General features: G+C 49.0%; 1 protein-coding gene across 11 annotated transcripts in view; it reads left to right on the top strand.

The window, feature by feature from the left end:
* The window catches only part of UNC13A (unc-13 homolog A), a 69,501-nt gene that overhangs the window by 15,229 nt on the left and 36,594 nt on the right, over positions 1-17,678 (top strand). For 10 of the 11 annotated variants that reach the window (XM_027548211.1, XM_027548218.1, XM_027548210.1 and 7 more), the window contains 6 exons: positions 606-660; positions 2,573-2,608; positions 5,859-6,066; positions 13,903-14,436; positions 14,945-15,053; positions 16,791-16,837. In XM_027548211.1, coding sequence (XP_027404012.1) covers positions 606-660; positions 2,573-2,608; positions 5,859-6,066; positions 13,903-14,436; positions 14,945-15,053; positions 16,791-16,837 — 989 coding nt within the window. The remainder of the gene's footprint in view (positions 1-605; positions 661-2,572; positions 2,609-5,858; positions 6,067-13,902; positions 14,437-14,944; positions 15,054-16,790; positions 16,838-17,678) is intronic. The other variant, XM_027548212.1, reaches the window with a different exon arrangement.

Here is a 17,678-nt window from a genome sequence, read left to right as displayed (position 1 = left end):
TTAAGGAGATGCAGAGGCCCCGTTACAGTTCTTAAAACCCCCTTTCTGCCCCTCACCCCTCAACTCCTCAAGTCACACTTTCAGGTTTTCTTAAAAATTTGCCTTTCCCACCAGCCCTTGCCCCCGTACCTGTTCTTCCCTGCCATCCCCCTTCTTCTGGGCTCTGTATTCTCACAGCTCAAAAACCCAGTGTGGCCCGGAAGACAGTCTTCAGAAGGTAAGGGCAGGGAAGAAAGAGCAGGCAAGTTTAGAACATTCTTTAGTGGGAGGCAGGGGGCAGAGGGAGTATCACTCACTTGTTAGTAATTTTTGTCCAAACTCAGCTCTCACCTTCTCCTTTCTTTAGCTCCCCGCTTCAGGGTTCTCTCTTCTCTCTCTCGTTCCCCTCTGGGTTTTCCCCTCGTCTGTGTTTCTTTTTCTGTTTTTTCTATATCTGTTTCTCACTGTCTTTGTGTATCTCTCTCCCTCTTCCTCTGTGGACAGCTGTATCCTCCTCCAGAGAGAGGGAACTTAAGAGGCAGGGAAAGTCAAGAGGGAAGAGAACAGAGGGCCACGGCTTCTGGCAGCCCACTGAGATGAACCCTCTCTCCTTCCCTCCCCCACAGTATTCATTCCAGGATGAGCAAGACAAGCCTCTTCCTGTTCCCAGCAATCAGTGTTGTAAGTACTTCTCAGCTCCTTCCTGGGCACCAGATGAAACTCTCATCCTTCCTCTACCCCATGACTGTGCTCTGTAATGAATGGGTCACTCCCCTCCAATGATACGGGTCCTAAGAGTGAGCAGAATCCAGTCACAGTGTAGTGGAAAGAGGAAAAGATCTGGCCCTTGGGTTTGAATCTTGCCTTGCCATGTGGCCACTGGCATGCCAGGGTCTTTGTCTGATCCTTAGAGTTCCTCTCTTTGAAACAGGGGCATCTGATAGCCCCCCGCATTCTGATCTTTTTTGGAAGAATGCAGGACATCTAGAGGGTTGAAAAGCATTTTGCAGAGTCTTCAGTTCCGTTCCTTAGGTCCTGGATGAGGACCCATAACTCATTCAACAAACTTTCTTGAGGCCAGCACAGACCCCCAAGCAGCCCACAGTCAGACGATGTAGACAGACAATCCTGCCGACACATGTATAACAGGCTCCTATTTTCTTAGATAAAGAAGTGGAGGTCCAAGAGGAGGGGTGACTTGCCAAGGTCACACACGTGGCAGGAGGCAGAGCCCGGGTTTGAACCCAGGTTCCAGGGACTCCGAGTTGTCTTCTCTTTCCACTCTGCTGTATCTCTTAATGATGATGATGGTCACTGTATTCCTCTACACACTGCTCCTTCACCAAAGGCTGGACTTTTCAAGAGTGTTTATCCTCCTTGGTTGGCCCTGTAGACACTCGGATGCCCCCAGACCAGGTCTTCAAAGATCTAGGAGATGTCTTTCTCCTTAAAGCGCCCTCCAAGTCCTCTGAGATGGGGAAGTGAAAATTATAGTCTCTGGGCAAAACCCAAAGCCATGACACTTTGCCTCCACCCCACCCTTCAACCTCTTTCTCCTCTTCCATCTGCTTCCCCATCCTCCTCTCCTCCCCTCTCATGGTCTCTCCTGTATCCGTCTTCCCCCTGCCCCCCCCCCATTATGCCCAGGATATGTGATGATGGAGATTGGTGGAGGGAGGAGCTGAGCAACTGCAATTGAAGGACCCCATTCCTACACTCGCTTGGGGTGTGAGATGGAGAAGGTCCCTTGATTTCCACACCTGGGAAGGGATCACCACTGTTCTGAAGAAATTATAAGCCCCCTCTCTGGTGAATGGGGTCATTGAAGGATTGTGGTGGGAGCAGGGCCAGGCAAGGTGGGGGCAGGAGCAGATGACAAAGAGTACCTGGGCCGGTGACCTGAAGCCAGAGGTGGGTTCGGTTTAAGAATGGAGACCTACCACCCAGCATTTACTGCCAAGGTCTCCTGGGACTGTTTTATCACACTTATTTCACAAAGGAGGCAGCCGAGTGTCAGAGGAGTCAGAATTCTGGTCCAAGCTGTGTTTCTGAGATGCCAGAAGATGAGCTGAGGGAGTGAAGGTGTAGTTCTCTCCCTGGTTCTGACGCTCGGGCTCTGTGACTTTAGGCTGTTCACTCTGCCTTTCTGAGCGTTGTTTCTTCACTTATAAAATAAGAATCGTTAAAATAAAAACTCACACAACAGGGATGTTTCAAAGCTGAAGATCTCCAGTGCAGTGTTTCCTTCATTATCTGGAGGATGGGGAGGTGGGGGGAGAGGAATGAGGCGTGCTGACCCCAGACTTCAGAGATGGAAAACCCTGGGTCCAAATGGCTTCTTTATCACTTCCTGGCTGAGCTTGTGGTCTTGTCAGACAATGAGGATATGCTCCCTTCTTCCCAAGATGGTGAGTGAAGCTATAACAAAAGTCAGTGGTTACAGTGATACTCGGGAAAGATCCTCAGGGCAAAAGGGCATGGGGTCCTGGGTGGGAGGAGGAGATGGGGAGAATGAGGAGGATGGGGGAGCCCCCCTCCCCATGCCTCCCCCTCTGTCTGCTCCCTTTTATTATTTCTGCCCTTCTCTTTGTAGGCAACTGGAATTATTTTGGCTGGGGTGAGCAGCAGAGTAAGTACTCAGCTTGATGTTCTGGGAGGCCACGGGGAGGTAGGCCCCTTGGAGACCATGAGGCCCCTGCCCCTTCGATCAGGGAAGCAGGGAGCCTGTGGCTGATGCATTGAGGCCAGAGGACCGGCAAGACCACTCTTGTGCCCTCTGCCCCCCCATCACTAACATCTGCTTGAGGGTCATGATCTGTCTCATGGGGAGTGGGTCCCATCATTCGGGTGGGGGGATTCAGCTGGGAGGAGTGGGCATTTAGACAGGAGACCTGCCTGTCTCCAGCTGGGCACTGTGATCTCCCTACCACCTTGCTCCCCATGTATAACCTCATTTCCTCTCCTGTGATTCCTTCCTCTTTTTGTCTCCCCATCTTCCTCCTCCACCTGGAGCCCTCCTCCAGCCCCAGTGTCACTCAGAAGCTGGTGGGTGGGGAGGGGAGAGGGTCTCAGACAGAGCAGCTGGGCAGAGAACCCCCCAGGCAGATAGCACTCTGAAGAACTCAGCTCCCAAAGCCCCCCCACCCCCAACACACACAGCTTCCTCCAAGTTGCCCCCAGGGAAAGGAAACAAGCCACCTCTCCCCAGATTAGAGGACTGTGTTCTCTCTAAGGAATAGCTCCCTTTTCCCCATGCCTTTTCCCCAGAAATCTAGCCCTCTAGTCTGACCATGTACCTACCTCCTGATTTCTACTCCATCAACTGGAGGCTCCTCCACCCCATCCCCACATCCCGATGGGCAAGTTCCACCCCACCCTCCCTTCAGGATCAGGAAAGTGTAAGTTACTCAGTTGTGTCTGACTCTTTGTGACCCCATGGACCATAACCTGCCATGCTCCTCTGTCCATGGAATTCTCCAGGCAAGAATACTGGAGTAGGCTGCCATTCCCTTCTACAAGGGATCTTCCTGACCCTGGAATCAGGAAAACTGTTTACAGATACAGCTGACCCTTGGACAACATGGCTTTGAGCTGCACAGGTCTACTTACATGTGGATTTTTTTCAGTAAATACTACTTCAGTGCTACACAATCCCAGTAGGTTGAATCCACGGATGCAGAGTGTGACTATGGAGGGCCAATTATAAAATCACACGTGAATTTTCGACTGCCCAGAGGGTTGGCATCCCTAGCCGTTGTATTGTTCAAGGGTCAGCTGTATTTTGACCCAAAAGAATTTGTCAAAGCAAGTTGATCAGAAGCCAGTTTAGCCAAAATAGACATTTGGCAGACAAGAAGGCTTGGTCACAAGCAGTTTCACACAAACAAGCAATACAGTTAAAAAAAAGAAAGAAAAGACATTCTGGATTAAAACCAATTTAGCAAAAGCCTGTAACAATAATTGGGTCAAGAAGAGCAAAGACGATGGGGCCCAAAGCAGATCATTTTGTCAAAACAAAAGTGGCTGAAAATGTCTTATCCAGAAGCAGGCAATTTGGTCAGAAACAATTTGGTAAAGAGCAGAGTCTGGGCAAAAGCAGAAAGAATCCAACAGAGAGCAATCTTCCCCTTAAAAACTGATAATCTGTCGAAAAAAAAATCAGTGTGGTGAACATGCAGAGAGTCTCATGTGATTTGAATGGAAATATTTAAGCCTGGTCAAGGGCAGTTTGGTAGACTCCAAACCCAAATAACTGTGTAGAAAACAAGTTGGTGAGAGGGGCAGTTTGGTAGCCCTGCCACATTGTCCCCAGTCTCAGATGCCCCACTGCAGGCCTGAAGGCCCATCAGTTTCACCCTGACGCTCATACATCTAAGCTGTGGAAATTCACAGCTGTGTCTGCCTCTGACGCCCCACAGCAGGTGGCGGTGGTCGCATGGCAGGGACAGGATGAAAAGCTCGCCGGTCACAGCGGCCCACATCAGATGAGAGATCGGGAAGCCAGAGCTATGCTAAGCAAAGCCAGAGCTATGCTGCTAAAGCCAGCACTGCTGCTAAAAAGGACTTTAAGGTTTTTCTGGAGGCAAAATAGGGACTGAATCAGATAGCTAGTTCTAAGCAAAGGATGAAACTAATATTTTAATTGTTTACCATATTAAAAAAATTTGACCTTTTTTTAATATAAAGAAATAGACTCTATTAGAGGGAGAAGGAATTAGAAAGTTAAAATAATAAAGCAAAAAAAAATCTAGGAGATGAGAAAAAATGTTTAAAGACATAAAAATAAGTATAAGCCAGGGACTTCCCTGGTGGCCCAGTGGTTAAGACTCTGCACTTCCAATGCAGGGAGTACAGGTTCAGTTGGGGAGCTAAGATTACAGATCGAAAAAAAAAAAGCAATATTGTATCAAATTCAATAAAGACTTGAAAAATGGTCCACATTAAAAAAAAAATCTTTAAATAAAAAGTATAACCCACCCTCTTGGTGTTTAAAATCACCAGTAAGTTGGTACCACAGCCTAGTGTACCATGGGGGACCCAATCAGGAAGTTAATTTGGGGCAGGCAGCTCACTTCTTTTCAGCTCAACTATTGCTTTCCAAATAAATTGAGTCTCTCCTGTTCGCACCACAATTTAACATCCTTTGAGACGGTTTCTTTTTTACTGAGAAAGAAAATCTGTTTTGTGTTTACTAAGGAAAGCAAACTGAACTGAAGTACTCTTTAATTCTTACTAAACACTTGGAGTTTGGCAGCCCTACCTTGTTCTATCTGAGCGATAGATTCTGGGCTTGTGATGGTGCTGCCAACCCAATAATCTAATCTTTCTGAGGGAGACAATACCTTGTCAGAGCTCCTCCCTATACATATGAGTTCAGGTCTGGGTCTGAAGGACATCAAGAAATCTCTGAAGGTTAAAGGGCATTTATACTCTACCTTGTCTTCCTGATCTCCCTCCAACTTCCCCCTAAGTGTCTGGGTGACTCTCATTATGGGAAACTCATTACCTGATGGAAAAACCCATATTGTTTTCAGAGAGCCTGGACTGGTCCATTCTCACATCTGAGCTGAAAGACACCTTCCAATTTGTTCCTGTCCTCTTCACATTGTAGGACCTACCCTCGTCCCCAGACTCTAGGTCCCATTTGACCCACATACAGAAAAGCAGGGTTTTCACCTCCTTTATTCTAAAACCTATACCTCTAGTAATATGACCCAAGATCCTTTATTCATTTTGGTAGATTCCTCTTCTTGGGTTAGCAGTCAATGAAGACCCTCCTAAGTCTGCAAGGCTGTGTTGGCCTCCACTGTGTGCTCACTCTCTCTCTCTCTCTCTGCCTCCCTTCCTCACTCTCTCCCCTCACCTCCTCTCTCTTCCAGATGATGACCCTGACAGCGCAGTGGATGACCGTGACAGTGACTACCGCAGTGAAACAAGCAACAGCATCCCACCACCCTATTACACTACGTCCCAGCCCAATGCCTCAGTCCACCAGTATTCTGTCCGCCCACCACCCCTGGGTTCCCGGGAATCCTACAGCGACTCCATGCACAGCTATGAGGAGTTCTCCGAGCCGCGGGCCCTCAGGTAGTCACTGTGGGATGGAGGGTGTGTGTGTGTGTGTATGTGTGTGTGTGTGTGTGTCTGTGTGTGTGTGTCTGTGTCTGTGTGTGTCCAACTCTATCTCCTGGAGTGGAGAGAGGAATAGGAGGCTGGAGGGAGCTGGAGGCAAGTGGGTCTAAGGAAGCAGCATCCATGCTTTCTTGTAGGCACGAGAAATTTTCTTTACCCAAATCTTACCAAGAAAACCCCGCAAGCCTGATAAAAAAGGGGTTTGCTTTGGTTGAAGGAGGAGAAGGAAGTCACAAAGCCCCTAAGAGTTTCCCCTGCAAAATGGGGCTCCTTGGCACTCCAATTCAAAGCCTCTGGTCCCTGTGTACTCTCTAACTGCTTAGGCGAGGAGGTGGATGAAGAGATGGGCATTACCAGGGATGGGGAGGGGATGAGGGTGGTTTGAAACACAGTTGTGCTAGAAAGACACCCAGCAAGTGGGTGGCTCGTGGTCCTGCTCAGCCTTCCTGGTGGCCCCTGACTCTGTGTTCCTGACCAGCAGGCATGGGCACTGCTAGTCAGGCATGGGCATGTGTGCGACTCTTTGAGACCTTATGGACCATAGCCTGCCAAGCTCCTCTGTCCATGCATTCTCCAGGCAAGAAGACTGGAGTGGGTTGCCATGCCCTCCTCCAGGGGATCTTCCTGACCTAGGGATCAAACACGCGTCTCTTACAAATCCTGCATTGGCAGGCAGGCTCTTTACCACTGCGACCCGGGCGTGGTGACTTAGGAGTTACCCCTTCTTAGCCCAGCCACCATCACTACTCTTTTCAAAGTAGGCTGTCCCCAGACCTACCTCATAGATTGGTCCCCTGGCTTACATGGGCATGGCGTGTTGGCCCTTGAGCCCAGGAGACTGAAACGTGTGCCTGCAGCTCCCCTCTTCGCTGACTTGATCTCCCCAGTCCTGGTTTCTTAACAGCAGCAAACATGATATTAAACAGGTTGGATATTTGTAAAGTACTTTGGGTGGCTTCTGAAAGTGCTGTGTAGTGACTGTTAGGTAAATAACACAAATAATAGTATTCGGAGCTAACTGGGTGCCCAGCTCTGGTCCAACTTTTTTCCTTCATCATCTTATTTCATTCTCTGGGTGGGAATATTATTGACTCCATTTCACAGATGGGAAATCAAGGCCCAGAGGGGTTAAGTCACTTGCCTGAAGTCACACAGTTGGTAAATCATCATAAGGACAAGTATTTGTGGTGAACCTACTGGGTGGAAGCAGTGGCTTGGTGAATTACTGGTCGTGGGTCTTCTTCTAAAATGTTTGCTTCCCAGAGAATACATTTCCTTCACTAAAAGATGTGCAGGATGAAAATTTTGAGTGTTCTCTACTCTCTTGTTGAACCTATACTTCTATTAATGCATGTGCGTGCTAAGTTGCTTCAGTTTGTGTCTGACTCTTTGAGACCTCATGGACCGTAGCCTGCCAGGCTCCTCTGTCCATGGGATTCTCCAGACAAGAAGACTGGAGTGGGTTGCCATGCCCTCCTCCAGGGGATCTTCCTGACCCAGGGTTCAAACACACGTCTCTTATAAGTCCTGCATTGGCAGGCGGGTTCTTTACCACTATCACCACCTGGGAAGCCCAATTCTATTAATATGACCCCTCAGATCTCTGTAAGATATTAGATCAGGGACTTCCCTGGTGCTCCAGCAATTAGGACTCTGCACTTCCAATGCAGGGGTTGTGGGTTCTATCCCTGGTCAGAGAACTAAGATCCCAAATGTCTCATGGCATGTGGCCAAGAAAATTAAAAATAGAACATATAAATAAGTAAATAAATAAGATATTAGGCTCAGTTCACACATACACCAGGGCCTCCAATTTGTGTGAGACTCTGATATAGCAGCGGAGAAGGCGATGGCTTCCCACTCCAGTACTCTTGCCTGGAAAATCCCATGGACGGAGGAGCCTGGTAGGCTGCAGTCCATGGGGTCACGAAGAGTCGGATACAACTGAGTGACTTTACTTTCACTTTTCACTTTCATGCATTGGAGAAGGAAATTGGCAACCCACTCCAGTGTTCTTGCCTGGAGAATCCCAGGGACGGGGGAGCCTGGTGGGCTGCCGTCTATGGGGTCGCACAGAGTCAGACACGACTGAAGCGACTTAGCAGTTGATATAGCAGAGTTGGAGGTTAAACCCTGTAAGATAGGTCCAGGACTAGGCTGGGGCAAGTGTGGTACACTTGAGGTTGACTCAAGTACAAAATTTAGAGGGTGCCAAAAAACTCAGTCATCAAGATCAATATGTCAATGCAATATTTTAAAAATCAGAATGAGTCTCAAAATAGCCCATGACAAAAAATTCACCAAAATACATCTTCGTAAGAGTGAATTTTGTTGTATGTAAGTTACACTTCAGTGAATTTTCTAAAAAATCCATGCTGAGGAAAATACACAGTTTAAGTAAAAGCAGGAGCTGAACTTGCACTCGCAGGACTCGGCTGCACCTGCCTCATCCTGTCTTGGTTCTGCCATGTCTATAAGCAAGAAAAATAATGCTGGTTAATTGAACACTTATTAAGTGCTACATTTGTTTTGTTTTGTTTTTTTATGAGACTTCCCGGGTGGTCCAGTGGTTAAGAATTCGCCTTGCAGTGCAGGGGATGCAAGTTCAGTCCGTGATTAGGGAACTAAGATCCCACATGGCTCAGGGCAGCTGTGGAAAATGAAGCAGAGAGATTAGGTGACTTTCTTAAGATCACACAGCTAGTAAGTGATTGAGCCAGAATTTAAACCCTGTCAAGCAGACTTCTGAGTCCATAACCACAGACACAATGCCACACTGCCTATCAGCCCTAAAAAGACACCTGGGAACCCATATGCCGCAAAGTTAGCCTCCCAAGGTCCTACAGCTGGACAGAAGTGCTGTTCTTTGTACATCAGCAGCAAGGACACCCACCAAGGAGATGGTCATTCTCTCTGCTCCTAGCAGTGTCTTAGAACCACCCCTGGGTTGACCACATTCTGGCTGATTCATGTTGATGTTTGACAGAAAACAAAATTCTGTAAAACAATTATCCTTCAATTAAAAAATTCAGGGACAAACCCTGAATTCAAAAATTCAGGGGCAAACCTGGTATTAAACATAGCCATCCAGCCTCCTGAATGGCAAGACTTCTCAACTCTTGACAAAAACGTTAATGATGCACACAAGTGTTTACATCCTGGTTGAGATTTGGAGAACCCCTCAGAATCACTTTATTTTGAATAAAGCAGTAAGAAAAGAAATCTTAAATGGTTTCTCTTTGTGCCATAGAAGTAAATGAGCTTTCAGAGTTGTGCCATCTACATGGCAGCCCCAAGTGGCTTTTTAAAGTTAAATGTTAAATGCTGAGCACTGTGCTTTATCGCTCAGTTGTGTCCAACTCTCTGCGACCCCATGGACTGTAGCCCACCAGGTACTTCTCTCCATGGGGATTCTCCAGGCAAGAATACTGGAGTGGGTTGCCATGCCCTCCTCCAGGGAATCTTCCCAAGCCAGGGACTGAACCCAGGTCTCCCACATTGAGGGTTGATTCTTCACCATCTGAGCCACCAGGGAAGCTCATATTTTAAATAATAAGTAAAATAAAATTTTAGTCCCTCCAGCATACTGGAAGCTTTTCAAGTGCTCAACAGCCATGCACGTATGGCTACTCTGTTGGATAGTATGGACAGAAAACGTTTCCATTGGACAACACTCTAGAGCGTTTGGGTAGAACATAAGTTGGAGAAAACCTTGATAAGCTCCCTACTCAGTCTTTTTTTCTTAACGTTTATTTTCTTATTTCTGGATTTGCTGGGTCTCCCTTGCTTTGCATAGGCTTTCTCTAGTTTGCAGTGGGTAGGGGCTAGTCTCTTGTAGCTGCGCTCTGGCTTCTCATCGCGTTGGTCTCTCTTGTCACGGAGCACAGGCTGTAGGTGCGAGGGCTTCGGTAGTCGTGGCAAGTGGGCTCTAGAGCGCGGGCTCGGTAGTCGCGGCACGTGGGCTCTAGAGCGCGGGCTCGGTAGTCGCGGCACGTGGGCTCTAGAGCGCGGGCTCGGTAGTCGCGGCACGTGGGCTCTAGAGCGCGGGCTCGGTAGTCGCGGCCTGTGGGCTCTAGAGCGCGGGCTCGGTAGTCGCGGCCAGTGGGCTCTAGAGCTCGGGCTCCTTAGTTGTGGCGCAGGGGCCTGGTTGCTGCACTACATGTGGAATCGTCCCAGACCAGGGATCGAACCTGTGTCTCCCGCCTTGCCAGGTGGGTTCTTATCCACTGCACCACCAGGGAAGTCCTCCCTACTCACTCTTTAGCACCATCCAGTACAATGTTGTTTTTTTTTTGCAGGTATTTAAACAAGTTTTATGTTAAACTTTTCTATGTTTTGCACATACCATAGAAAGTTCAGATAGTTTATAGATGACATGTGTTAGAAGGAACTTTTTCCAGAGTATTTTTGGATGCAACTAGGAATTATCATAAGAAGTAAAGTAACTCAGAAGGAGAAAACAAATATTTAATATATGATACCACTTATATGTGAAATCTAAAAGACACTAATGAACTTTATGAAACAGAAAATTTCAGGCATGGAGAAGAAACTTATGGTTGCCAAAGGGGAGGGGTTTGGGGGAGGGATGGGGTGGGAGTTTGGCTTAGCAGATGTAAGTTATTATATATAGAATAAATAAATAACAAGGTCCTACTGTACAGCACAGAGAACTATATTCAATATCTTCTGATAAACCATAATGAAAAAGAATATGAAAAGAATATATATGTATAACTGAATCACTTTGCTGTACAGTAGAAATTAACACAACTTTGTAAATCAACTGGACTTCAAAAAAGAGAAAATGAGATTGAGCATTTAGTCCAACCTCTTTATTTTTTAGGTCCAAGGAAATGAAATGACATACTCAAGGTAAACCGCTTAGTGATATAAGAGGGAGTAGAATTAGTCTTACCCTGGATTTACTCTAGTATCCTTCATTTAACTCCTTTGTGTGTGAGCCATCCTGAAAACAAAGAATTAGATCCCTTTCTGTTTGTATTAGTGACTTCCTTATTCCAAATATCTTCAGAAGCATTCCTGTCTCCCTAACAGCCTCTCCTACCATTTTTTCCACCACTAACATTTGTAAAGCATCATTCACTTGCATATTCAAACTGGCTCAGACTCATGCAATTATTGGAACAAAGTTTCAACATATGGGAAACAGCTGAAAGGAGAGTAAGATATCAAATATAATGAAAATATGAGCTCTTTTAGTAGGTGGAAGAGTCTTCTCTTAGAGGAAAAAAGCAGAAGAGTGCCCTTCTTACAGATAGGGAAACTGAGGCTCAAAGTGTAGGAGCGAGTTGCCTGGGTCTCAAAGCAGGGTGTGCACAGAGCTGGTCCCAGACTGGCTCCCATTCTGTGTGCATGGGCTTGTCTTGTCCTTCTCCAGCCCTGGGTGTACCTGTATGTCCCAGGGAGAGTCTGTTTATTGTAAGCATTCCTGGGATGGAATGGGGGGTGGGAATGGAAAAGAGGGAACCCTCTCCACTCTCCCCATGAACAGGTCGCACAGCAGAGACTGGGTGCATAGGCAGAACAGTCTGACAGTGACTCAAGACACCATCCTGTGCCACCCTGGTCTTGCTGCCCAGTGTGGGCACTGCATGTCCCCAGAGGAATAGACATCCCATCCTGCAGGTCAGGGCTTGGCTTAAGGGAGGGACACAACTGGACACCCTGGTGGTGGGAAAGGGCAAGGTGGGCTTCCTGGAGGAAGGTGCCCGGGAGCTAGCCCTCGAAGGATAAATGAGGAGTCTGAGGAGAAGAATTCCAGGCAGAAAAAACAGCTCAGCTAAAGGTAGACTTGGCCAGATCATACAGGGAGGTTCTTGGTGGCTAACTCAATGGGATCCAGGAGAAGCGTCTGGGATCAGAGTTGTGTTGGCTCCCGAATGTCAGAGCTGGGGTGGGAGGAGTCTTGGGCACCATCGGTCCCACCATCTTGTGGCCTGGAGCGATTTACATGGTGCCTGGTGTCACAGGAGGGAATTTCCAGACCTGTGTGGGGACCCCAGTCCTAGGCACACTCCTCACTTGGGAACCCAGAATGTGCCGGAGTGGACTTTGGGAGTATTCACCAGCAGAGGGAGTTGGGAGTCTGTTCCAGCCCAATAATACCTGAGGATTCCTCCATCCTTGCTGTCTATAAGGACAGGCAATGAAAAGCAGTCAACCACATACATAGCTGAGCAAATAAGGATGGGGCGGCGGGTGGGGGTGGGGAGAAACCCCTGTTTGATTCCTAAAGCATCCCAGGGGCTAGTTGAGAAACAGGATCCTAGTCACTGAGAGTGGAGGAAGTGTTTAAGACAAGGAAAGCTGTTTATTAAGTGTCTGAATGAGTGGTTAGAAGGGGCCTGTGTGTCTGCCCTCACGATGTTTTTTTCCTGGTTACGTTGAGTGTGATCCAGGGTGCATATAAGGAGCATATAATGTGGATGGGGGTAGGTTTGACCTGACTAGAGGTTGAAGGAGACTCAACTCACCCAAAGAAGTGCTATTTCAGTGGGCACCAAAGGAATTTTCCAGGTAAAGCAGGCAAGGAAGGAGGTTCCTGGGGGAGCACAGCAAGTGCTAGGGCCCAGTTGCTGTTTAGTTGCATTCTGCTCTTTTTGCAACCCCATGGACTGTAATCCGCCAGGCTCCTCTGTCCATGGTATTTCCCAGGCTAGAATACTGGAGTGGGTTGCCACTTCCTTCTATAAGGGACCTTCGTGATCCAGGGATCAAATCTGCTTCTCTTACATCTCCTGCATTGGCAGGCAGGTTCTTTACCACTGGTCCAGAGGTGGGAGCAGTTTAGGGTGTTGGAGGGACAGTCGGGAGGTCAGTGTGGCTGGAGCAGGGGGAGAGAAGGGACGATGGAGGCGGCTGAGGGTAGGGAAGTTGGAGGGCCTGGGCCACACACAGGTGCAGAGATGGCATGGGGTTTTAGAGAATCTGCCTGCGATGTGGGAGGCCTGGGTTCGATCCCTGGGTCGGGAAGATCCCCAGGAGGAAGAAATGGCAACCCACTCCAGTATTCTTGCCTGGAGAATCCCTTGGACCCAGGAGCCTGGTGGGGTACAGTCCACGGGATCGCAAAGAGTTGGACATGACTGAGCGACTAACTTTACTTTTATGGTCGAGTTTGGAACAGAGGAGGTCTGTGATTGGGTTTATGATTCCGATAAACCCATAGTGGCTTTCGTGGAAAATGTTAATGTCCAGGAGAGAAGTGGACATTGAGTAAGACAGCATCTAATGGAGATGGCAGAGCCTGGACTAACGTGGGGCCCAGGATGCAAGGAAGTGGATGCATTGCACATATGTCTTTGAGCTGAGGGGGAGTCCTGATGAATGGAGGGGGCTCAGCAGGGGGAGAACCAGGCTGAGGTGGGGGTAGGGGAGACATCAGGAGACAGGGGCAACTATGTTTGTTGCAGGAGGGCTAGGTCTCCAAGGGGGCTGTGGCAGGGACACTCATTCGGGGTCCTCAACATGTGGGTGAATGCCTTACAGCTTCCACAGTGCCTGGATAGGTGCGCAGTAGGGCACTGATTTTGTCGTCAATCTGACTTTATTGCCTGCCCCCCAAGATAGTCAATGACCTAAGAACAGGTGTTTTGTCTCTTTGGTTCACGGCTGCGTTTTCCTGGTGCCCAGAGGTGCTCCACCAATGCTGGGAATAAAGGGAATGACCAACCCAAAGAATGACTGGGTGAGGGAACCTGTGTGACCAGGGCTGGGACAGGCAGCAGCTCTGTGCTCCAGCCCCTGAGCCCTGGCCCAACCCTGTAGCCCCACAGGCAGCAGCCGCTACGCCTCCTCAGGGGAGCTGAGCCAAGGCAGTTCACAGCTGAGCGAGGACTTTGACCCGGATGAGCAGAGCCTGCAGGGCTCTGAGCTAGAAGATGAGCGGGACCGGGACTCCTACCACTCCTGCCACAGCTCGGTCAGCTACCACAAGGACTCGCCTCGCTGGGACCAGGACGAGGACGAATTGGATGAGGAGCTGGATGAAGAGCTCGATGAGGACCTGGAGGACTTCCTGGAGGAGGAGGAGGAGCTACCTGAAGACGAGGAAGAGCTGGAGGAGGAGGAGGAGGTGCCAGATGACATCCGAGGCTATGCCATGCGAGAGGAGGTGGCCGTGGCCGAGCCCAAGGACTTCAAGCGTGTCAGCCTTCCACCTGCCGCCCCCGAGAAAGAGGAGCAGGCCCCAGCCATGCCCACTGAGGCCCCTGACGTACCCAAGGTGGCCCCTGAGCCAGCCGTGCCTGAGGAAGTGCCTGCATCTGAGCAGGAGCCTGAGGCCCCCAAGGCTGAGGAGAGGTAATGGGAAGGGGTTGAAAGGTATCACAAGGTTACAGGGTCAGTGGTGTCATGGTAGGGTCAGTGCAGACCTGGGGAATAGGGAGGAGGGCTCTCACAGAGTCATGGGTCTAGGATGGGATAGGAGGGTCTCGGTGATCAGAAAGGGCTCAGTGGGGTCAGAGTGGGTCAAGCAGGGTCATGAAGGAGTCTTGGGGGTTGTGAGGGGCTGGAGGGCTTTCCAGGGTTGGAGGGGTCACAAAAGCATCAGAAGAATCTTGGGCAGATAGGATTACAAAGTTACAGAAGGTCCAGGAAGGTGGCAAGGGGACACAGGGGGACCCAAAGGTGTCAGAGAGGTGATGGGCATATGGGAAGTGGGGAGGGAAACTGAGGATGGCCGGAGGGTTGTGGGTGGGTGATTGTATCTCTGAAGTGCCAGGGAGGCCACGGAGGGCCCAGCATCACTTAGACAGTGGAGGACGAAGAGAGTGCTGGCCCTGGAGCATCATGAAACCCTTTGCCTCAGTTTCAGGCCACGAGAAGATGAGGAAGGCCAAGAGGGTCAGGACTCCATGTCTAGAGCCAAGGCCAATTGGCTGCGAGCCTTCAACAAAGTGCGGCTGCAGCTACAGGAGGTGAGTGGCAGCAGTAGCCTGGCCATGCCACGCCTCATCCACACCCACGACCAGGCTGGCCACGCCCACGCCTCACCTACACCTGTGACCAGGCTGGCCATGCCCGTTTCCCCACTCCTTCCAAGCCCCAATCTACTACTGTGGTCCTTTCCCTGGCCCTGCCCACGCAAGCCCATGCCACCCACTTCCCCCTTCCTTAGCCCCACCCACGCCTGCCCTGGCTCCAGCCCCACCATTCCCAGCTCAGCGCCTGCCCAATCTGACTCCTCCCTGGCCCTACCCATGCCTACCTACTCTCTGGTGCAACCTGCTGCCTCCACCAAGCCCCAGTCCAACTTCCCCAGGGCAGCCCTGGATTTCTAACTGGGGAAGAAGGAGAGGTGAAGTAGAACCTGGAGCTGAAATTTAGCTGAGAGCATGGCTATGGCCAAGTTCAGGGGCCAGGTTCACGGACAGGGATGCAAGCCAGAGATAGGAATGGACATCAGGGTTAGGGCAGCAGCCAAACATTAGTGTTCAGGGTTAGACTTGGTGTTAGGGGAAGAGGTCAGTGCTTGGGGTCATACTGGGTGTCAGTGTTGGGATTAGGGAAAGGTCTGAAGTCTGATCAGTATTGGAAAAGGAATTAGATGAAAAATAGAATTAATGTCAGGGTCAGGATAACTGTTCTAATGGGCAGCAGGAATGAGGCCATTCATTCACTGCTTTATTCATTCAGCCTTCTCTGGGCTGGGGACAGAGCAGTGTTGTTATCCAGAGCGACCTCCCAAACTGGGGTGAGGCTGGCAGCAGGAGGAGATCCTAAACAGACTCCCAAAGTCTCAGACCATCAATTATCAGAGCTACAAAAGTTTCAAGTCAGATTTCTTATCAGTTGTGCAATAGAATTTTCTTTTACTATACACTCCCATGGCTCTAGATTCAAAGAGTAGCAAAGAATATGCTGTGAAAAGGCTATTGACTAACTTTCCCTAAGTCAACAAATGAAATGAAAAAATGCAGTAGCTATCCTTGTAATGAAACTAATAATATGACAAGAAAAAATAAACATGAGTGGGACCTCTGGGTTTCATAGAAGGGGCATAAAGCTAATCTGGCAATTAGGAAAACTCACGGAAGGAGATGATACTTAAAGTGAAGTGATATTCAAAGTACTTTAACAGTATTTCAGGAGAAAGTGCCAGACCATTCTCCCTGCCCTGCCCGTCGCCCCCTCTCCCTGACCCCATGATGCCACCCTTTAGTTGCATGGCGGGAGGTGTTGACTTTGGGTCTAGCTGAGACCTAAATGATAGATGGAGGCTGGTTGAGAATGAAGATGGGAAAGCATACAGAGAGGTAGTGCAGCTTGTACAAAGGCCCTGGGGCATGAGATCAAATAATCAGGTGACATAATCAAATGACAGGCTCTTATGAATGTTGAGCCAGCTTCTAAGAATTCCAGGACTATAGAGCATGAGCTGTTGCTTGAGATGATGCTCAAAAAACCCTCCATTTTCACAGACAAGGGGACTAAAGTTCACTGCAGTTGGTGGCAGAGAGTATCTCCTTTCTTCTCATTTTACAGATGGATAAACTGAGGCCCAGAAAAAGTCAGTGAGCTCCCTAAGGATACACAGTGAGGACTAGGACCCAGGCTTTGTGACTCCCAGCGCAAAGGGGAGATGGTTGTGGGTGTGGTACCTGTGCTGCCCTGGGAAGGGGCAACCACACCGACTCTATCTATCTGTCCTGCAGGCCCGGGGAGAAGGAGAAATGTCCAAGTCCCTGTGGTTCAAAGGCGGGTGAGTAATGGATCTTGGTGGGGAGAAAGAGGAAGTTTTGAATCCAGAGCCTGAGGCTGGTTTGCACCATAGCCTCAGCCCAACCAGAGCAGGGAGAGATTCCATTTAGACAGGAGACAGATTGAGCATGAGTGAAATAATGTAGCCACTGTCGTAAGACACTCAAGTCCAGCATGAGCCAAAGATAGTAACACATCAAATCCTCACAATGAACCCATGGGGGACCCACTACCCCTATTTTACAGACGAGAAAACCGAGTCCAGAAAGGTCTTGCCCAAGCCACTCATATAATTCAAGACCGTTTCCCCCTAGACAAAATGTAAGGTAAAGAAGAAATCCACTTCCTGCATGATACAGCTGCAACCTTGGAGTGAATTTTTTGCTTCAATTCTGCATTTCTCAGATTTTTGCTACAGTTGCTGGCTGTTTGATGACACTAGTTGTTCTTACATGGAACATTTTTCATGTCTAGTTTCTTAAGTTACTGATTTTCCAGGGTGCTTTTTCAGCATTTGTGCATTCCAGCACAATTCAACCCTTAATGCCTGGGGAGATTAAGTGTGGTTAGAGGATGTGCAAGATGTTCGTAAATTACACTAATATTTTAAATGGCAGCTGGAGGGTTACTACTTTCCCTTGTACAGACTTTGAAGCTGTGACTCCCAGGTGGGCAAGTGTCCCAGGTGGGGAGCCCTGGAAGCAGGATCTGAAAGTGGGGCTCCTGTGTGCATGATTTATGCAGGAAGCGCTCTCAAGAGTGCTTCCCTCACAGGCAGGGCCAGGCAGGGGAAGCAGCCAAGCAGAGACAGAGTTCAGACGTCTCCAAGCCTCTGTCTGATC

This window comes from Bos indicus x Bos taurus, chromosome 7, assembly GCF_003369695.1.
Source record: "Bos indicus x Bos taurus breed Angus x Brahman F1 hybrid chromosome 7, Bos_hybrid_MaternalHap_v2.0, whole genome shotgun sequence".
Lineage (NCBI taxonomy): Eukaryota > Metazoa > Chordata > Mammalia > Artiodactyla > Bovidae > Bos > Bos indicus x Bos taurus.
The sequence above is the reverse complement of the archived record's forward strand: the minus strand, read 5'-3'. Positions and strand labels throughout refer to the sequence as shown.